We start from the raw sequence: 22,273 nt of genomic DNA on the forward strand, positions 1-22,273 counted from the left end.
CCAATTCAGCTGCACATCACAGTAACTGGCGTGCTGACTATCAGAGTGGTGGAATCCTTCCTCAGTACAAAAGCTAAAACGATCTGTAGAAACTGATTCATATTGCTACCAAAAGAATCTCTAAAGCTTCAGGACTTTAGAAAAGGAAGGTGAGCTCCTGTCTCAATAGGGCATCAGTCCAAAAGCGGACAGCAATCAGATGAGTTTTTCATAGCCCCACCACAAGCAGAACAGATGAAACAAGGCTCAGGAAGGAGAGACAAGTGAAGTCCTCTGATAAGCACTGCTCTATGAAAAAGAAGTTGGCAATGAGTGCCATGATTGTTTTCTGTTCTGCATGTCATAGAAATGGAAATAATGCTTTGGCACAAATAGCCATCTCTGAATCAATCAGCTGTCCACCACCAGAATCACAGCAGGTGCCGCAGATATGGCAGCTCAGCCTACAAGAGGTGATGGCATCCTTTTTGAGAATAGTTTTGTACTAATCTGACTGTGAAGCCCCACGGGAGCTGGTCTTACCCTCCACTATTGGTATGACTGAAGCTTTGCTGAGGAAATTTTAATTTCTCACTTTCCTTTTTACTATACGCTCTGGGTGTCTGGATGAGGAGCTATGAGATGTGGTTGTGGCAGCAACGGCGATGGGAGGGCGGTTGGACTGGATGATCTTGTAGGTCCTTTCCAACCTTGTGATTCTATGATTCTATGAGAAGCAAAATCACAGAAGATAAGCAGGCAGCAGGAGGGTCTCTCAGTGCTGTGAAACATCCCAAGTTTCTAAAGCCATCTTTCTCTAGCAGATGAGAATATTCTCCATTTCCTACAGGCCAAACTTAGTTAGGACTGAATAAAGAAGTTGAACCCACTGAGAGACCAGGCAAAGGCAGAAGAGGCAAAACTTACACGGTGTTCACAGTCCAGAACAGGAAGGCCTGTCTGTTTCAGAAAGACTTTGGCTAAATGACACTCTAAATGGATACATATAATAGTCATTAAGAACCTCACGTTAAATGAAATCCAGTGAACCCTGGCAAAACAGAAAATGGAAGCATTAAATGAAGAGAATCACCCTGCCACAATTAGCTTCTGCTTCTTCCCTCTCATTCAAAGTAGTTTCAGGTTTGCTGTTGTAAACTCAGCATTCACGAGCTGCTTCTGCACATCAAGTTCCTCAAATTTCAGAAGCAAGGTGTGCAATTTAAAGTTTGGTTCCATTGCAGTTCATTCAGTGCTGTTCTGTTCCAACACATACAAACCTTACTCTTATTTTCGGGCAAAAACCAAAGTGATGGGGTTTGCTTGCTGCTTGCTGTGGCAGATGGACTTACTGACTTTCTGTCTTTGTTATCTCATGGATTTCACTGTACAATGGAATTTTATCTCTCACTGTCTTGTTTGTAAATAGGTGATAATTCTTCCACAGCTTCCAAGTGAGCTGTTAAAATAAATGGAGAGATTTCTTGTAAAATATTTGGATTATCTTCTAATCTACAGGTCATATGCCTTCCCATTCTTGATTGGATAGAACAGCCAGCTCCTTTCGACTCCATATGAATATTCCCCCAAAACACACTTCTTGTGAGAGGTGGTAGAGGTGGGTGAAGCTCAGAAATAAAGGGAGGAACAGATTCTCCTTCAGGAACAGCAATAGTAGAGGCTACACGGTGCCTGGGTTAGTTCACTCAAGAAACTAACAACTATTCCCTCCATGTTGTTCTTCTGTGTTTGCTCTTATAAATGAAGCTTATCGTTCGTGCTTGCTTGTGGATTTGACCAGCTGCACTCTTAGATAGCTGAGAGAATTTCTATCAAAACACTATTTAAAAGCTCCAGCCATTCAAGGAACTTCAGGCTTAAGGTCTGGGATTTAAAAATACATATATATAAATATATATGTTACATATGTTATAATTATTTGACTACCTTCTATATTTAGTTTACATACCACCGGGTCAGGGAAAGTATAAAGTCCTCCCAGCTCCCAGTCTTAGCCACAAGTTACCTAGAAAAGACAAAGCTTTCATCCTCTGCCTTGAGGATTAGATATAAAGGATCCTGACACCTTGCGAGGTATATTCTTTTTCTGTCAGCGTTTTCTGCTTGTATGTTTCTTTCTTTGTTTGTTTTGTATATGATTTTATTATTATTGTTCTGTTTTTCCTTGCTTACTATGGGAGTTGGAGAAAAGTACAAGGTATAAAACGTCCCATCAACTCTAAAGCTTAATGCCCTTCTTAAATGGTTTAATATGTTCTGAATTGGTCAACAGGGAGAAGTGTTTGGAGGCTGAATGAATGTCTTGCATGTTGCTGTGTGTGCCCTTTATTGCTGTACACTGTAGTCTATGTAAGGACTTGTTCTCCAAACCATCTGAATGTTTGTTTGCCATGATGCAGCAGCTGTCTCCTTCGTAAAGAAGGAAGCACGAAAAAGACCACATTAAATTCATTCATTCTTAGCAGAAAGGAAACAAAGAAAAGAATTTTTAACCTGCTGTTAGCCATGTTTGGAAATAAAAAATCACTGTTTAGAAATACCTGGAAAGTAAGTACACCATTCTGGAAAGTCAAATAAATGTGGTGCAAAGCAAACTGTCTCTGGCTTTGCCAAATCAGGCCTTCATTAGCCAAAGGATCCCTCCCTTTTTCTCGTAGTGAGAAAGAAATTCCTTTTATGGTTCTACTATTTTCATTAGTTATTTTGGGAAGATTATCTCCAGTCCAGCAACTCAAAGGTTTTGGGATGTACCTCTGGTCCCAGTTCACCTTGCTGAACCTGTCAACAAAACTAACATCACCTGTCACAGAATGATAGAATCATGAGAGCTGGAAAAGACCACTTAGATCATCCAGCCCAATCATCAGTCCATCACCACCATGTCCACTAAGCCTCCTCTCCTCCTTCTTCACTGACCTTGGTGACTGCAGGGCTGTTTGTCTCACATCATTCTTGCTCATAGCTCTCACATATGCTATGCAGTGGTTTGAACCTTCCTTAACAAAGTTATCACAGAAGTGCCAGCAGCATCACTCCTTGACTCAGCTTTGGCCAGCACTTGAACTGGTTCTGTCTGACATGGGGCAACTACTGGCCTCTTCCTACAGAGAACAACACTGCAGCCTCTTTGCTGCCACAGTCCAGACATTAGACACACATGTGTAACCCCTTCCTTTCACTCCCAAAGTGCACGCACACACCGGTACCACAATGTCCTTGTGCAGCTCCAACACTCTGCACACCCCTGTGCACACACATATATGTGCATGCTCGTCCTTGCACACATACCCACAGACCTATACACACCTGAGCAACCCCACTGGTTTGGGCAAAGGACATCTGAACATCAAGACAGTAGTTTCGGTCTCTGAGTTTACACTTAGAGAAGTCTAATCTGGGACAACACAAGTCAGTGAATATTGGGCCAAATCCTTCTGTACTTAATTTTCTTCATCATCATTGTGAAGACGAATAAAACAACAGCACGTTTCTCATTGTTTTTAATGTTCTTTTATTTCTATTGTACAATAAAATTTACATATAAATATGTTCAATATAAATTTATTTTTCCCATGAAACACCTAGACATTTTATAGTTTGAATAAGAACTGCGTCTGCTTTGTGTTTCTTTCCCATTTACAAAACTCAGTGCTTTTAGGTTTATGCAAAATTGTTGAGGATGAGATCACATTGATCTGCTTGGTTCATGCAATCTAACCTGGATACATATGACATAGGAACGTGGTCATCCAAGAAATTCTCAGGAATCAGTGAAGTAAGATTTAGGGTGATTAGGCCCTGGAACAGCCTCCCCAGATTAAGTAGTCACAGCACTGAGCTTGCCAGATTTCAGGAAGTATTTTGGACAGTGCTCTCAGACACAGGGTCTGATTTTTGGGTAGTCCTGTGTGGATCCAGGAGTTGTACTTGATGATCTTTTTGGGTTCCTTCCAAACTGGGATATTCTATGGTTCTATGGTGCTAAAAGTATGTTTAGTCAACAATGCAAACCATCTCTCATACTCTAATAACAGAGCATAAGATGATTCTGTCTGTATTAGGTGGGATGAACTCAGGATATATTCTGAAGTAGGAGCAGTGTTTGGTCATGTGTTATTTCACTCGGAAAATCTGGTAAGACCATACCATAATTCAGGGCAGACAGCAGGCCAAATCTTCACTGAGCTGAGAAGGTAGCAGGATCTTTGGCAGGTACAAGTGGAGTTCAGACACAGTATTCATGTGAATGAATCACCACATCTTTCTGTTTTGCAAAAGGTGATGTTGATCTCTTAAAAGAGGCCTACATATGCCACAAAGACTTCTGACCACATTTCTAGTGCTCCTACCAGGAAGTTTCAGAGAAAATATCAACTCGTTGTTCCTGTAACATTTCCTCTGAATCTTGTTGGATTTGATGAACTTTGCTGAATTCAAATCAGGGTTTCCAGGGGAACTCTGCCAGTTTTTCAGCAGTGCACCGTGACGTTCACAGCTCCGAGGCAAATCAGTTACATGGACTAACTGAGGACCAAGGATTCTTTTACTTCAGGGTCTCCAGCTCAGGAAGATGCCCTCTGTGATGACAGCTCTTGAAATGAAGAAAAGGGTCTGGGGCCATGAGCTGGCACTCAGGGTGGTATTTTTAGTGATTGGGTATATCCATAAACAGTTATTTTCTGCTCTTATCCAAGTTTCCTCAAGATGGACTTTCCCAAAATTTGATGAGGTGCCCTTAATCTGTCAACATCTGCTTATTCTATCTTCTTCTCTTTTTAAAAATGCCATATTTTAAAATGAACACTGGAAATTTTCTCTTCTAAGCATTTCTTCTTCCAACACCCCATCCCGTTGACTGAGCATGAGCGTGCCTTTAGTCACTTGGAAAGACAGGACTCATCCTTTGCTGTTGAGGAAAGAGTGGCTCGGAGCTCGTGCTGCTGCCGGGTGCCTGGGACTGGAGGCCTGACTCCAAGTCCCCCTCCAAGAGGCTCGGCTGCTCCTCAGTGACAGTGACTTCGTCCTGCTTGGAGGTGCCGCTGTTGGGGCACTCGGGTTGTGTTTGGTCTGGGCTGCTCTGCAAAGGCACCAGGCCACAGTCCAGGCTGGTGACTGTGTTTTCTGGCAGGCTCAGATCAGCCCCTTCAGCAGAGCTGGGAGAAATGAGTGCCTGAACAATGACCTCCTGCTCTCCGTCGCTGCTGGCACACGGGAGGCTCTCATTTGAATTGCAGCAACTTGTGCTTCCCATGAGGTCTCTGTTGATGGAAGCACTCTCTGAGCAATCAGCACTTGACCTGGCTCTTCTGGGTTCACAAGAGCTCGATTCACCTAGGAAGGAGTGGATACACAGGAGTTAGCATCCAACTTCCTCTGCCCATGGAGGCAAAGGCTTCAGAGAAAGCCTTTTTCATCCTTTGGGAAAACAGGGGTCAGCTGAAGATGTCAGGTATGGGCTTGAACGCCAGAAGGAGGTACAAGCCCACTGAAAGCATGAATTCTACCCATGTTGCTGACAAGCAGTGCTTTGAAAGCTGGATTTGCACCCTTACCTGCCAGGACCACGCGTTCTGCTTTGGAAGGCTCCCTGGCACTGCTCTGCAATTGGTGTTTGGCCATATGGGATCGTTTGCGCAGGCAGAAACAGGAACACCAACTGCCAGCAGGTGATTCCTTCCTCTTGCCGGGAGAACATGGTCTGCAGAGAAAACAGAGCAGTCGTGGTGCAGGGTGAGGGAAGAGCTGCACCGAGCCCTTGCCAGCAGTTCCCTACTCCTGGCACTGCCTGCTTACTGCTGAAACACAGCTTAGAAACGCGCTCTGTTTCAAACAGCAGAGGATGCTTCCATTCCTACAGCTCAGCCCTCAAGTCCTGCTGGCTACATTCCTCTCAACCGTGTCAAGCAAGATGCGGAGCATGTGAGCAAAGGCTCAGCAGCAGGACAGGAGCTGGCAGGCGTAACTGCTTTCTGAGAAAATGGTGCAGCCATAAGGGAAGCTCAAAAGCATCTCTGACTCTTACGTTAACACCTCCTTGGCCTCAGCTCACTGCCATCTTTAATTTCTAGTGCCAGCAAGTCCGACCAACAGCTCTGCTTACAGGAGAAGCGCAATTGGTTTCAGGTGCGTGGCCCTGAAATCTGGAAAACCCCAGTGTTTCCAGGTACAGGCAGCACAGGCCAGGATAGACACCAGCGTGGCTTTCTGCATCTTGTGACTGCCTGCCCAACCAGGAAGGAAAGGCACCTTGTGTGGCTGAACTGAGCCCATAGTGCAACTGTTTTTTAGTTGAGTGCTTGGAGATATAATGGACAAAAAATAAACCAATAGAAATCACCTGAACAATGATGATAGGGGCTGGAAAGGGAATTCCTCTTTCTTTACCTTTCAGATGGAAAATCAATGATTGCGTTGAAGTTCCTCAGTACAGCTGCAGGCCCTTCCTCCACTTGTATCTTGCTGCTCCGTGTTGCAACAGGAGAGCTGCTCTGGCCTCTCCTCTCAGCCTGTGCCTCCTGCAGTGTGAGCAGCTTTGTGGATGGAGACACCCACACAGACTTGGGCCCAGGCAGAGAACTGTGCCCTGCAAGGGAAAACCACAGGTGAGATGGAGGAGGAAGCAGCAGCACAGCCATCCCAGTTCTGCATTTCTCTCAGACTTGCTTATCCGAGACACTGGAAGAAGAGGAGCTCAAAATAACCGTGTGCTCAGAGGTATGCTCATGGCAAAGGACACAGCCACAATTAAGAGCAGCTCACTGTATCAAAAACAGGCAAACAAAAATCCTAGAAAAACTAGGGGTCTGGGATTTCAGAAAGCTTTGCTGCCACATTTCAATCAAGCTTCAACTGCTTGCAAAAAATCTTAACAGCAGTGATGGTTTTCTCCATGTAAGGTTTGTGTTTGGACACACTAAGGATCCAGGAATGGGGCACCATATTCTAATCTAAGCCCAGAAGCCTGCTGTCTCCTCAACAGTAATAGAATTTTCAAAGGTCTTGGAGAAGCCCTGGATTGGATGAAGCTGTCAGATCAAGATCAAGCTAATGGAGGAAGATGCTCACCTACTCCCTCTCCCATGGCTGGTGTGGATTTGGAGCAGAAGATGACATCTGTGTGGCTGATGAGTAATTCCACAACAGCTGACTGTATCTGCAGCTCCATGCAAGCAGCTTTTCATGCGCAGGAAGATTGGCTCTGCTGGGATCTGAAGAAAAGGCAGATCTTACAAGTCATTTCCCCGAGGTCACTTCCCCAAGTCTGAATTTCTGTAGCCAAAAACTGTCAAGCTGGGCTCTGGAGACTTCCACAGTGGGCAAACAGCGATGCCACTGATGTGATGCCACTAATTCTCCTGGATGATCAGAGACACAGCAGTCCCAGCTAAACAAGTGAGTAGAAACTGTCATCTAGAAATTGTGCACCTGGGTTGGGGGACAGCAGAACTAAGCATCGTGTTGAAATGGAAGAAGAAGTTTACCTTAAGAGGTTTGGAGCCCACACTATCGCTAAGTTCTTAGCATGCATGTTTATCACCGAGCAGATCCCTGCCAGAGAAATCAAGTGTCTTATTAAGTCCCATGGGGACAGTGCACTGGTGGTCAGCACTGAGGCAGACTTGATGCCTTCCAAGAGGCATCTGGGGAACACAGAAACACAGAATGACCCGGGTTGGAAGGGACCTCAAGGATAATGAAGCTCCACTCCCCCTGCCTGGCAGGGCCACCTATCTTCCACATTTACTAGACCAGGCTGTCCAGGGCCACATCTAACCTGGCCTTGGACACCTCTACGGATGGGGGATCCACAACGTCCCTGGGCAGCCTGTTCCAGGACCTCAGCACTCTCCTAGTAAAGAACTTTCCCCTAACATCCAACGTTAATCTTCCCTCTTTCAACATAAAACCATTTCCTCTTGAACTGATATTATCGGCCCTTTCAAAGAGTTAACACCCCTCCTGATTATACACACAGCCCGTGCCATCAAGGCCAAGCGGTGCAAGCACTGGGCAGCTTTACAGCCTGATTGCACAGTGCAGCTCCTCGCAGCAGGCATTCGTCTCCAAGTCCACTTTGCTATTAACCCCATTCTACCAATAGCAGGAGAACAGCAAAGGAAAAGGAATTCTCACAACCATTGTGAATAGCTTAAATAAGCACCTCCTGGCACCACCACAAGTGCCATCAGTGAGAGGCAGGATGTGGCAAAGACGTGACTCATGGGGCTAACAGAAAGAAGACCTCAGAGCTGGGGCACTGCTACAACCACTAACCAGGATGGCCAGGGAACTGGTACGTGTCATTTCCAAGACATTGCCCTGAGCTTATAGAGATCCTGGCATACAGCTGCTCGGTCAGCAGAGGGTTCAGGAGCTCCCTGAAATACATCTTACACAGGGAGCTCATGCTGTGAATGTCTTGGACGCTGAGCTCAGGAACCTGCTCCATATTGAATTCATGGCTGCAGAGAAGGACACAGAATTGGGCAGAGGGCTTTGAGGAAGATGAAAACAAGTCCAAAGCCACACAAAATACAGTCAAGAAAAGGAAGGACTTCTGCAGAGCCTTCCATACGGTCTCACATCACAGTTAGAAGCAGGAGAGCTCTTGTGGCACAAAGCTTGGAGCTGGAGAAATCAAGGCTGCCTCTAAGATAGTGCTTGCTAAAAGACTTGTGCTCTAGACACCTCACACCTTCAGTGTTCTTCTTTGGACATATCCCAGGATTTCGGTGTCCTTCTTGCAGTGAGGGGCCAAGAACTGAACACAGAACTCAAGGTGAGGACTCACCAGTGCCAAGTACAGGGGGATGATCGATTCCCTGCTCCTGCTGACTCCAACCTTCTGCATTCCAGTTCCAATCTAAACCATTCCTGCTGTGGTAGTACTTGAATCCTCATTTGGGGCTGGACCTCAACAGGTCAACACATCAGAAATAACACAATGTGCATCTTGAAGACGTGTCTCAAAGCCCAGAAAATCCAACTCTCTGACCTTGGCACAACTCACCAACCAAGAGCCAGGCCTTGACAACTTGGCTGATCTGAGCACATAGGAGGGGGCCAGACAGTGGACCAGAAGTGTCCATTTCCACTGAAGCTCCTTGTAGAGAACAGCACCAATCAGCAGGCGTGAATCAATTCATTCACAGGCTTCACAATGAGTCTGTTTCTTTATAAAAGAAACCCACATCGATTCCTAATCAAAAAAGGGAGGAGTTAATATGGACCAAAGAAGTTTCTGTTCCTACGCTTCATCCCTCACCCCAACTTCCCTTGCCCCATCCCCAACTCCTGGATGATGCCCACAAGCTTAAAGGCAGGTCTCAAACCCACAGGGCTCCGTTCACAATACTCCATCAGAATGGATGTTACACTTCTTCTATACACTCAAACAGACTGAGCAGTGGTATCTCAGTCACTTAAAACACACAGAAGCATCCAAACCCAGAGCACACACATCCCTTCCTGTGGTACTGCAGCCCACAGCTCACCTTCACACCTCTGTTGATTCCTGGTGTTTTACACACATGCAGCCTCGCTACGGTTCCATGGGTGTCACACAAGACCTGCAGGACCTCTTTCTCCGCAAACCCCACCTGTTGGGTGTTTCCTGTTGGCACTGAACATGAACAAATCTACCGCTGAGCAACAGGACGTGAGACAAACAGCAGAAAACAACCAACCTGCAGAACTAACTCGTTTGGGTTGGCCCAGATGTTAGCATGCTCCCTTTCCATGGCCCAGGCCAAGCTTGATGAGCTGCTCCTCGTTTGCAGAGGGGGAGAACGCTGCAGATGGGATGTGGTGGCTATGCACACATCATGCCTTTCTCTTGCTTTTCCTCTCTCCATCTTCCATTAGCAAACAGCATCTATAAGCTTTCCTTCCTGAAAAAATCACTGGTTAAAAACGAATTGGTAAGCTTGCTTTTAAAACTGCCTTCTTTATGCAGCTTGATGCTTTAAAGCAGAAGCTCACCTAGCAATGGTGGGTCAAGTACAATTTGCCCTTGGTCAATCCATGCTGACTATTCCTGAAGATTCTTCCTCTTTAAAGCTCTGTGTACATCCAACCTAACTCCAAAATCTTATCAACTGTGCCTTATCACTTTCCATTGCGTTTTAAAATCCTCACTGACTCCTTTACTTGTTCCCTTGCTTGCTATTTCTGTGCAAACCAAACACTGGAGTTAGGGTTCTTGTAAAATGAACCATGGCCTACAGGTAGAAGGCACCAAAATTTATGCTTAACATACTTTGCTCAATCTGTATCTTACTTCGGTCAAGGTTTACTAGATACTGAAGTATGGAGTAAGCACTATATACAATGAGAAGTAAATTTCTGGATTAAGTGCTATATTTTTTCTGTAAGAAACTAGCACTACATCTTTACACACCTGCTTTGTTCTCTGAGTATTTAGATCAAGCGGAGATTCTTCAAACACTGAAGCTACATCAGAAAATTCCATGGATCCAAACACATCTGGCACATGGCTGCAGTCTGGCACATCTTCATTATGTCAGAGCCTTTTCAGACTGAAAAGAAATGTGCCATTGAGATTCTTTTGCAGAATTAAAAGAAAGATTTCATCAAAAGATTTCATCACTAAAATCTAAATAAGATTGCTTTGCAAGTTCCAAACTATGGCTAAGAGCTAATGCAGGTCCACAAGCCAGCAGCAAAAACTTTTATATTATGTTCTTAATACTGTAATTTTGGATTTGACGTTCATATCAAGAGCAGAAGGGAAATTACTCTTAGAGCTCAAGTCATCTTTCACAGCCTGTGTCAACAAGAGCAGCACCTCATAGCCTTTGGTTTGAAGACCCGGACCACAAGCTAGCTAATGATTTTACACAGAATTCCAGAGTTCAAGTCATTGTTTCTATTAGGGCTGCAATTCTACTGAAAGCCTTCAAGTTCATCACACTGAATTATCACTGGCACCACACATAACTCCACGTTACATATGTGATCACAAGCAACCTGGCAACTTCAGACAATTCCAAAGCACTCCACGTGCACTTTGCTACTAAAGTACAGAAAAAGGAATTAACATCAGAAATAGCTGCAGTCAAAACCATCTAAGAATCCAAGTCTCCAGGAAACAAGGAAAGCAAATCCTCTCCAGGACTGTCTTCTAAAAGGAAACAGATCAGAAAGGTGAGATCTTTCCCCCTTTGATCACCCACTCATGTAACGTCCATGTCATTTCTAAGTATGCTGCCCAGACCAAGACTGAGGATGCTTCAGAAGAAGACCTTCCCTGCTAAGCCAAACAGAACAAGTAAGGTACCAAAATATGTAGAGCCAAACATGGAAAGGTGCTCTAAGAAGGTAAGCATCACAAGAGACCAACAGGAATGCTTACACAATCCAAACAATGCACAATGTCTGTTCCACAAGCTGCCAAGAGGAATGTGTGCAGTACTCACAGCGCACCATGTACACTGCTTACTGCAGTCATACAACTTCGTAGGACCAGACCAACTTACTGAAACATTTTAATGAACAGACCGAACTGTATGGAACTAGGAGGACAAGTGGTGAGAGACCACAGGCTGAATGCAAGCCAGCAGTGTGCTCTGACAGAAAAGAAGTACAACAAGATCATCAGCTGCATTAAAAAGCAGCACAACCAGACCACGACAAGTCATTCCTGCTTCAACACTCACTGGACCACATCTACAATACTGTATCTGGTTTTTGGCCAGGAAGGATAACAACCTGAAGCAAGTTCTGGGGATGACCTCCAGCCTGTGCAGGGGGCTGAAGCTCCCACTCAGAGAAGAGAAGCTGGGGAGAATGATCTTTGTTCAGAGTGCCTTCCAGTAGCCTTAGATAGAGGGATTTCATAAGATGCCTAGGAAAATGCTCGTGCTGTAATGATTTGCTTTACTGAGAGATACCAGCAGCTTACAAAATGCCAAGCTCTAACCTATTGGTGAGGAAATATTCAAGCCTTCCAGTACCTAACCTGTGCTTCAAGACTTCAGTGACAGAAAATCCATTGGATGGGGCCAGAGGAATGCATCTCACCCCATACCCTCTGTACAGCCACCATTTGTTTAAAGGATCACTCTTCCTTGAGGCACAAAACTAGAGCAGGTTACACAACAGACTGACACCACAAGGGCTTCTCTCTAGATACAAACTGCAGCAAAGAGCATCACAAAAATGGGAAACCAACACTCAGATCAGATCTGTGTCTCTGCTCCGCTCATTAGGAGCATCATGTTTTACTCCCCTTTCAGAGGAAGATACTTCTTCAAGGATAACAAAATCCAGCTCAGCTACACAACACAGTACCAAATAGCAATAATTATCTAACATTTCCTGTAGGGAAAGAATCCTAAGCACAAGTTATTCTCTGAGTTTCAGCTGGAACTGAATTATTTTCTTCAGTGTCTGATTTAATACTACGTTTTCATTCTAGAGAAACAATGGAGATAGCGCAGTGATGCTTACAGTTGCTGCCAGGCAGCGTTGTACAGAGCCACAGTCAATCTCAGCTGAGAGCCCAAGGAAGTGAGAAGGAACAGAACTAGGACAGCTGACTTAAACTGGCCAAAGGATATTCCATACTATATGACATATTGTGGAAGGAGTTTTGAAGGGGGTAGAACTTCATGTCAATCTCTTCCACTACTAGGAGGCTAACTGGACACTGATTGGTAGGTGGTGAGCAATTGCTTTTGCATTCATCATAACTATTATCCTTTATCTCAGTAAATAATTCTATCAATTCAATCAACCCATTAGTTCTACTTTGTGTTACTTCTCCCGCCTTAAGTTCTCTCCTGCAATCCACTGGAATGGAGTGGAGTACTGTAACTTTCTCTCCCAACAGAAAAATAAAAACACATTCATTATTATTTATGGAAGACTGACTACAGTTCAGGCTCACTGGTTTGAGGTCTCTAGGCATAACCCTGACTGTGAACATAAGCAATTGCTGAAACAATATGTCAAAAAAAGACTGGAGCTTCCTCTTCCAAAAAGCAGTGGAAGCCTTTCCCTGTATGGTTACAGTGTCCCTGCACGCACCCCACAGCCAGAGCGTTGCAAGCTGAGCTGTCTTGCTGTTTCTTGTACTCATCCCAATCTCTGCGAATGAAAACTCAGAATTCAGTCAAGGCGTTGATTGAGCACGAGCGTGCCTTTATTCAATAGGAAAAAGGAGGGGGTGTGAGGTCTGGAGGAAAGATGGGACTCATTCTCTGTTGTCTGACGAGAGTGTCTCAGAAGTCGTGCTGTTGCCCGGAGCCTGGGACTCTTGGCCTGATTCTACCTCCCCCCCCAAGATGTTTGGCTTCTCCTCTGTAATGCTGACCTGAGCCTGCATGGTTGTGCTGCTGTCGGGGCACTCGTGCTGTGCTTGGGCTGGGCTGTCCTCGAAAGGCACTCGGTTCAGGCTGGTGCCTGAGGAGTCTGGCAGGCTCAGGTCAGCAGCTTCAGCAGGTATGGGATGAACGAGAGCTTCAACGATGATGGCATTCTTCTCTTTATAACTGATGTTATACGGAAGGCTTTCATCTGAACTGCAGCATCCTGTGCTTAGTAACAGTTCTTCATTGATGGAATCACAGGAAGCTGCATCGTAACATGCCTGGCGTCTTGGAGATATACAAAGGCTCGGGTCACCTAGGAAGGAGTAGACGCACAGCAGTTAGTGTCAAAGTTTCACAAGATGAATCATGAAACAGGTTCTTGACATTTGGCTATGCAGTGATGGTGGGCAGAAGCAAATAGGCTTCTAGCAACAGTGTCACTGCCTTGAAAGTGATCCTCGTGCAGGTCCAGCTCTTGTGTTGACAAGAGACTCATTTGGGAAAGACAGGAGTCAACTGAAGATGTCAGGCACAGGCTTGAATGCCAGAAGGATGTACAAGCCCACTGAAAGCATGAATTCTACCTGTGTTGCTGACAAGCAGTGTTTTGAAAGCTGGATTTGCATGCTTACCTGCCAGGACCAAGACTTCTGCTTCAGAGGGCTCCCTGGCACTGCTCTGCAGTTGGCGTTTGGCCACAGGGGAAGGTTTGCCCAGGCAGAAGCAGGAACGCCAACTGCAAGCTGCTGACTCTGCCCTCTTACTGGGAGAACTCATTCTGCAGAGAAAACAGAGCATGCTGTCAGTCATGGTGCAGGGTGAGGGAAGAGCTGCACCGAACCCTTGCCAATAGTTGCCTGTTCCTGTCAATGCCTGGTTTCTGCTGAAACACAGCTTAGAAAAGCGCTCTGTTTCAAACAGCAGAGGATGCTTCCATTCCTACAGCTCAGCCCTCAAGTCCTGTTGGCTAAATACCTCTCAACGATGTCAAGCAGGGACATGGATCCCGAGAATGTTGGAGGCTCCGGCTGCTTCGGTCTCCTGGGGCGGGCCTTCAACGGGCAACGAAGGCAGGAGATGAACTTGCCCCGTTTCTTTGGCTCTGTGCAACAAAACAAAGAAACAAGTTCATTTCAGGCTTGGCTCGGTTGGACGAGGCCAAGTGCAACGCATTCAACAGAACACGTAACAACAGAAAGCATGTTCCCAACAAGGACACACAAGAACGGATTTTCCCCATCCCTGGAGGTGCCCAAGGAGCTTAATGCAGTTCTCTTTCTAAGCTTGCTCAACTCGGGCATTAATGAACCCCCTGAAAGCCACCTTCAGACCCCATTTTACTAACCCGCATTGTCAAATGTAAAATACGCACCTGGCTTTGGCAATGAATGTAGGATGGACTCGGGCAGTTTTCCCCTGATGAGTTCCACGCACTCACCAGGGAAAAAACCAACCTGTAATAAGAACAAAAAGACAGGTGGGCATTAGCCCAAGCCCAGAGCCAAAGGGAAGGTCCTCTGACACCGACACAGGGCAACTGTTTGCATCCAGAAGCCATCCTGTGCAGGCAGAGCAGCTCCAACCGGAGATTCTAGACACTACTGAAGCTGTGCTCTCTAGTCAAAAATGTGTGCCTACCTCAAAGCCACGCTTGCCTCTCCACCAGGGGCTCATCTCCTTTGGTGGCATATCAACAATGCACACGATGTCTCCAACCTGCAAAAGATTGAAACATCAATCCCAGCTTCAGCACAGCTGAAACAAAAGCCTTCTTCTACGACACAAAATATGAGAGTATTCCCGAGGCGTTCACACTCTATACTACTCTCTGTGCACAACAACAAGGAACGCCTGGAACTGCTTACCTCCAGAGAGAGCTCATCCGGCCCCTGGGCGATGTGGCTCCTAATAACATGGGCTGCCGCAATCGCTGGTACGTTTAAAGATGACATGGCACGCACCAGCTGCGGCTCCCGCATGTTATCAGCCTGCAAAACAGAGCACAGGCCGTGGTCAGGAGATGAGGACAAATCAGGAGGATTTCAAGGTGAGGAGCACATCTGCAGAGAAAGCTGCAGCAAATGCGCTCTATCCTTATCAGGAGCACTTCAGAAGGAGCTGCACGTCTCATCACAGTTATTTCCCATCCTGGTGTGCATTGCCAGGCCATGCAAAGATGCATCTCTCTCTACCCAGACTCATCAGCAATGGCACTGGCGCAGACAGCTGGCCAGGCCCTTTTTGGCCCATTCTTTCCTGCAGGAGAGTACATCTGCAGCTCCTTCTAATGGTTCAACACAGGGAACAAAGACCGGCCAGAGCTTCATACTGTACCTCCGTCGCCGCCACCTCAGGCTCACGGCTGATCTCACTGCACGCAGCACCCATAACAGCAAGTGTGAAGAGCTGGAACAGAGCAGAAACACACTTCTGTTTTCTCTATTCACACAGCACAGTATGGACAGACTTCTTCAGAACTACATTCACATACCATGTGGCAAAACCATGTGGGGGGACAAATCATGGCACGTACCTGGCAGTGAGATCACCTCAAGCTATCTGCAGCAGTTGTCGCTTTGCTCGGATGGAATGAGAGCAAAAGCTGCACCGAGGCAGTGGGCGGAGGGTAAGGGGAGGAGAGAGAAAGAGCAGGTCAGTGAGCAGGGCTAAGACATCCATGGAATAACACACACAGCACAACCGTCCCATCCACTTGCTGCAAGACATGCTGAGTCTCAGGCTACGTGATGCCTGTCCGCCCAGCAACTTTACAATGCTTCCACTACTGAGCAAAGACAATGGAAGAAGCACGGGACAGGTGCCAACTTTACGGATACCCCCTTTGGAACGTGTGTACCAGGGGAAAATTATGTCTGATGGTCAAGAGTAAGCAATACGGTGCTGTGAGCTCCGACAGCCAGCAGTTCTCAACACCTCACTGCCCACCCATCCATCCCACGCCAGCTCAGCTTACCTACAAGCTGCTGCGCACGACGGTGAGAAGAAAAAGGCAATAAAGGCACCAACTGCCAACACTGACTAACGGCACCAACTGCCAACACCAACTAACGGCACCAACTGCCAACACCAACTAACGGCACCAACTGCCAACACCAACTGCCAACACCAACTAACGGCACCAACTGCCAACACCAACTAACGGCACCAACTAACGGCACCAACTGCCAACACCAACTAACGGCACCAACTGCCAACACCAACTAACGGCACCAACTGCCAACGCCAACTGCCAACACCAACTAACGGCACCAACTGCCAACACCAACTGCCAACACCAACTAACGGCACCAACTGCCAACACCAACTGCCAACACCAACTAACGGCACCAACTGCCAACACCAACTAACGGCACCAACTGCCAACACCAACTGCCAACACCAACTAACGGCACCAACTGCCAACACCAACTGCCAACACCAACTAACGGCACCAACTGCCAACACCAACTGCCAACACCAACTGCCAACACCAACTAACGGCACCAACTGCCAACACCAACTGCCAACACCAACTAACGGCACCAACTGCCAACACCAACTGCCAACACCAACTAACGGCACCAACTGCCAACACCAACTGCCAACACCAACTGCCAACACCAACTGCTAACACCAACTGCCAACACCAACTGCCAACATCAACTAACGGCACCAACTGCCAACACCAACTAACGGCACCAACTGCCAACACCAACTAACGGCACCAACTGCCAACACCAACTGCCAACACCAACTAACGGCACCAACTGCCAACACCAACTAACGGCACCAACTGCCAACACCAAATGCCGACACCAACTAACGGCACCAACTAACGGCACCAACTGCCAACACCAACTGCCAACACCAACTAACGGCACCAACTGCCAACACCAACTGCCAACACCAACTGCCAACACCAACTGCCAACACCAACTGCCAACACCAACTAACGGCACCAACTGCCAACACCAACTGCCAACACCAACTGCCAACACCAACTGCCAACACCAACTAACGGCACCAACTAACGGCACCAACTAACGGCACCAACTGCCAACACCAACTGCCAACACCAACTGCCAACACCAACTGCCAACACCAACTAACGGCAACAACTAACGGCAACAACTAACGGCAACAACTAACGGCAACAACTAACGGCAACAACTGCCAACACCAACTGCCAACACCAACTGCCAACACCAACTGCCAACACCAACTAACGGCACCAACTAACGGCACCAACTAACGGCACCAACTGCCAACACCAACTGCCAACACCAACTGCCAACACCAACTGCCAACACCAACTGCCAACACCAACTAACGGCACCAACTAACGGCACCAACTAACGGCACCAACTGCCAACACCAACTAACGGCACCAACTGCCAACACCAACTAACGGCACCAACTGCCAACACCAACTGCCAACACCAACTAACGGCACCAACTGCCAACACCAACTGCCAACATCAACTAACGGCACCAACTGCCAACACCAACTAACGGCACCAACTGCCAACACCAACTGCCAACACCAACTAACGGCACCAACTGCCAACACCAACTGCCAACACCAACTGCCAACACCAACTGCCAACACCAACTAACGGCACCAACTAACGGCACCAACTACCAACACCAACTAACGGCACCAACTGCCAACACCAACTGCCAACACCAACTAACGGCACCAACTGCCAACACCAACTGCCAACACCAACTGCCAACACCAACTAACGGCACCAACTAACGGCACCAACTGCCAACACCAACTGCCAACACCAACTGCCAACACCAACTGCCAACACCAACTGCCAACACCAACTAACGGCACCAACTGCAAACACCAACTGCCAACACCAACTAACGGCACCAACTGCCAACACCAACTGCCAACACCAACTGCCAACACCAACTAACGGCACCAACTAACGGCACCAACTAACGGCACCAACTGCCAACACCAACTGCCAACACCAACTAACGGCACCAACTGCCAACACCAACTGCCAACACCAACTGCCAACACCAACTGCCAACACCAACTAACGGCACCAACTGCCAACACCAACTGCCAACACCAACTGCCAACACCAACTGCCAACACCAACTAACGGCACCAACTAACGGCACCAACTGCCAACACCAACTGCCAACACCAACTGCCAACACCAACTGCCAACACCAACTAACGGCACCAACTGCCAACACCAACTGCCAACACCAACTGCCAACACCAACTGCCAACACCAACTAACGGCACCAACTAACGGCACCAACTGCCAACACCAACTGCCAACACCAACTGCCAACACCAACTGCCAACACCAACTAACGGCACCAACTGCCAACACCAACTGCCAACACCAACTGCCAACACCAACTGCCAACACCAACTAACGGCACCAACTGCCAACACCAACTGCCAACACCAACTAACGGCACCAACTAACGGCACCAACTGCCAACACCAACTGCCAACACCAACTAACGGCACCAACTGCCAACACCAACTGCCAACACCAACTAACGGCACCAACTGCCAACACCAACTAACGGCACCAACTGCCAACACCAACTAACGGCACCAACTGCCAACACCAACTGCCAACACCAACTAACGGCACCAACTGCCAACACCAACTGCCAACACCAACTGCCAACACCAACTGCCAACACCAACTGCCAACACCAACTAACGGCACCAACTAACGACACCAACTAACGACACCAACTAACGGCACCAACTGCCAACACCAACTAACGGCACCAACTGCCAACACCAACTGCCAACACCAACTAACGGCACCAACTGCCAACACCAACTGCCAACACCAACTAACGGCACCAACTGCCAACACCAACTAACGGCACCAACTGCCAACACCAACTAACGGCACCAACTGCCAACACCAACTGCCGACACCAACTAACGGCACCAACTGCCAACACCAACTAACGGCACCAACTGCCAACACCAACTGCCAACACCAACTGCCAACACCAACTAACGGCACCAACTGCCAACACCAACTGCCAACACCAACTAACGGCACCAACTGCCAACACCAACTGCCAACACCAACTGGCAACACCAACTGCCAACACCAACTGCCAACACCAACTGCCAACACCAACTGCCAACACCAACTAACGGCACCAACTAACGGCACCAACTAACGGCACCAACTAACGGCACCAACTGCCAACACCAACTGCCAACACCAACTGCCAACACCAACTAACGGCACCAACTAACGGCACCAACTAACGGCACCAACTGCCGGCACCAACTGCCGGCACCAACTGCCAACACCAACTGCCAACACCAACTAACGGCAACAACTAACGGCACCAACTAACAGCACCAACTAACGGCACCAACTGCCAACACCAACTAACGGCACCAACTGCCAACACCCACTAACGGCACCAACTGCCAACACCAACTAACGGCACCAACTGCCAACACCAACTGCTAACACCAACTGCCAACACCAACTGCCAACATCAACTAACGGCACCAACTGCCAACACCAACTAACGGCACCAACTGCCAACACCAACTAACGGCACAAACTGCCAACACCAACTGCCAACACCAACTAACGGCACCAACTGCCAACACCAACTAACGGCACCAACTGCCAACACCAAATGCCGACACCAACTAACGGCACCAACTAACGGCACCAACTGCCAACACCAACTGCCAACACCAACTAACGGCACCAACTGCCAACACCAACTGCCAACACCAACTGCCAACACCAACTGCCAACACCAACTGCCAACACCAACTAACGGCACCAACTGCCAACACCAACTGCCAACACCAACTGCCAACACCAACTGCCAACACCAACTAACGGCACCAACTAACGGCACCAACTAACGGCACCAACTGCCAACACCAACTGCCAACACCAACTGCCAACACCAACTGCCAACACCAACTGCCAACACCAACTAACGGCACCAACTAACGGCAACAACTAACGGCAACAACTAACGGCAACAACTGCCAACACCAACTGCCAACACCAACTGCCAACACCAACTGCCAACACCAACTGCCAACACCAACTAACGGCACCAACTAACGGCACCAACTAACGGCACCAACTGCCAACACCAACTGCCAACACCAACTGCCAACACCAACTGCCAACACCAACTAACGGCACCAACTAACGGCACCAACTAACGGCACCAACTGCCAACACCAACTAACGGCACCAACTGCCAACACCAACTAACGGCACCAACTGCCAACACCAACTGCCAACACCAACTAACGGCACCAACTGCCAACACCAACTGCCAACATCAACTAACGGCACCAACTGCCAACACCAACTAACGGCACCAACTGCCAACACCAACTGCCAACACCAACTAACGGCACCAACTGCCAACACCAACTGCCAACACCAACTGCCAACACCAACTGCCAACACCAACTGCCAACACCAACTAACGGCACCAACTAACGGCACCAACTGCCAACACCAACTAACGGCACCAACTGCCAACACCAACTGCCAACACCAACTAACGGCACCAACTGCCAACACCAACTGCCAACACCAACTGCCAACACCAACTAACGGCACCAACTAACGGCACCAACTGCCAACACCAACTGCCAACACCAACTGCCAACACCAACTGCCAACACCAACTGCCAACACCAACTAACGGCACCAACTGCAAACACCAACTGCCAACACCAACTAACGGCACCAACTGCCAACACCAACTGCCAACACCAACTGCCAACACCAACTAACGGCACCAACTAACGGCACCAACTAACGGCACCAACTGCCAACACCAACTGCCAACACCAACTAACGGCACCAACTGCCAACACCAACTGCCAACACCAACTGCCAACACCAACTGCCAACACCAACTAACGGCACCAACTGCCAACACCAACTGCCAACACCAACTGCCAACACCAACTGCCAACACCAACTGCCAACACCAACTAACGGCACCAACTAACGGCACCAACTGCCAACACCAACTGCCAACACCAACTGCCAACACCAACTGCCAACACCAACTAACGGCACCAACTGCCAACACCAACTGCCAACACCAACTGCCAACACCAACTGCCAACACCAACTAACGGCACCAACTAACGGCACCAACTGCCAACACCAACTGCCAACACCAACTGCCAACACCAACTAACGGCACCAACTGCCAACACCAACTGCCAACACCAACTGCCAACACCAACTAACGGCACCAACTGCCAACACCAACTGCCAACACCAACTAACGGCACCAACTAACGGCACCAACTGCCAACACCAACTGCCAACACCAACTAACGGCACCAACTGCCAACACCAACTGCCAACACCAACTAACGGCACCAACTGCCAACACCAACTAACGGCACCAACTGCCAACACCAACTGCCAACACCAACTAACGGCACCAACTGCCAACACCAACTGCCAACACCAACTGCCAACACCAACTGCCAACACCAACTGCCAACACCAACTAACGACACCAACTAACGACACCAACTAACGACACCAACTAACGGCACCAACTGCCAACACCAACTAACGGCACCAACTGCCAACACCAACTGCCAACACCAACTAACGGCACCAACTGCCAACACCAACTGCCAACACCAACTAACGGCACCAACTGCCAACACCAACTAACGGCACCAACTGCCAACACCAACTAACGGCACCAACTGCCAACACCAACTAACGGCACCAACTGCCAACACCAACTGCCGACACCAACTAACGGCACCAACTGCCAACACCAACTAACGGCACCAACTGCCAACACCAACTGCCAACACCAACTGCCAACACCAACTAACGGCACCAACTGCCAACACCAACTGCCAACACCAACTAACGGCACCAACTGCCAACACC

The 22,273-nt window shown here is 48.1% G+C and overlaps 2 protein-coding genes and 2 long non-coding RNA genes across 16 annotated transcripts in view; 1 reads left to right on the forward strand and 3 right to left on the reverse strand.

Annotated features, from left to right (window-relative positions):
- LOC146756367 (uncharacterized) overlaps nucleotides 1-22,273 on the forward strand; it is a 499,728-nt gene that overhangs the window by 187,779 nt on the left and 289,676 nt on the right. The window lies entirely within an intron of this gene.
- On the reverse strand, nucleotides 3,495-12,963 carry LOC146756375 (rho GTPase-activating protein 32-like). Of its 13 annotated transcripts, none has more exons than XM_085524705.1 (6): nucleotides 10,400-12,963; nucleotides 9,495-9,890; nucleotides 7,066-9,199; nucleotides 6,385-6,583; nucleotides 5,553-5,698; nucleotides 3,495-5,331 (listed from the first exon to the last, which is right to left on the reverse strand). In XM_085524705.1, the coding sequence occupies exons 3-6, from the start codon at nucleotides 7,163-7,165 to the stop codon at nucleotides 4,874-4,876; spliced, it is 903 nt and encodes a 300-aa protein (XP_085380831.1). In that variant the 5' UTR covers nucleotides 7,166-9,199; nucleotides 9,495-9,890; nucleotides 10,400-12,963; the 3' UTR covers nucleotides 3,495-4,873. The 13 variants fall into 13 exon arrangements, with proteins under 13 accessions (XP_085380831.1, XP_085380835.1, XP_085380829.1 ...); XM_085524709.1 differs by having other exon boundaries at nucleotides 9,495-9,902; XM_085524703.1 differs by having other exon boundaries at nucleotides 9,495-10,170.
- Nucleotides 13,181-14,183, reverse strand: LOC146756376 (rho GTPase-activating protein 32-like). The gene is made up of 2 exons (XM_085524544.1): nucleotides 13,967-14,183; nucleotides 13,181-13,647 (listed from the first exon to the last, which is right to left on the reverse strand). The coding sequence occupies exons 1-2, from the start codon at nucleotides 14,142-14,144 to the stop codon at nucleotides 13,217-13,219; spliced, it is 609 nt and encodes a 202-aa protein (XP_085380670.1). The 5' UTR covers nucleotides 14,145-14,183; the 3' UTR covers nucleotides 13,181-13,216.
- LOC146756377 (uncharacterized) lies at nucleotides 15,535-16,369 on the reverse strand. Its single transcript, XR_014937551.1, has 3 exons — nucleotides 16,309-16,369; nucleotides 15,868-15,936; nucleotides 15,535-15,740 (listed from the first exon to the last, which is right to left on the reverse strand). It is a non-coding gene; the product is annotated as an uncharacterized LOC146756377 (long non-coding RNA).

This window comes from Coturnix japonica, chromosome 27 (genome assembly GCF_054131305.1).
Source record: "Coturnix japonica strain WE chromosome 27, WE-NBRP24, whole genome shotgun sequence".
Classification (NCBI taxonomy): Eukaryota; Metazoa; Chordata; class Aves; order Galliformes; family Phasianidae; genus Coturnix; species Coturnix japonica.

Excerpts from the sequence above, each read along its gene's own strand:
- LOC146756375 (XM_085524705.1), bottom strand. The coding sequence starts at position 7,165 with ATGGAGCTGCAGATACAGTCAGCTGTTGTGGAATTACTCATCAGCCAC. Across the intron at positions 6,584-7,065 it reads AGCCATGGGAGAGGGAGTAG|GGCACAGTTCTCTGCCTGGG; the intron begins GTGAGCATCTTC and ends TTTCCCTTGCAG. Across the intron at positions 5,332-5,552 it reads AGAACGCGTGGTCCTGGCAG|GTGAATCGAGCTCTTGTGAA; the intron begins GTAAGGGTGCAA and ends ACTCCTTCCTAG.
- LOC146756376 (XM_085524544.1), bottom strand. The coding sequence starts at position 14,144 with ATGACTGACAGCATGCTCTGTTTTCTCTGCAGAATGAGTTCTCCCAGT. Across the intron at positions 13,648-13,966 it reads AGAAGTCTTGGTCCTGGCAG|GTGACCCGAGCCTTTGTATA; the intron begins GTAAGCATGCAA and ends ACTCCTTCCTAG.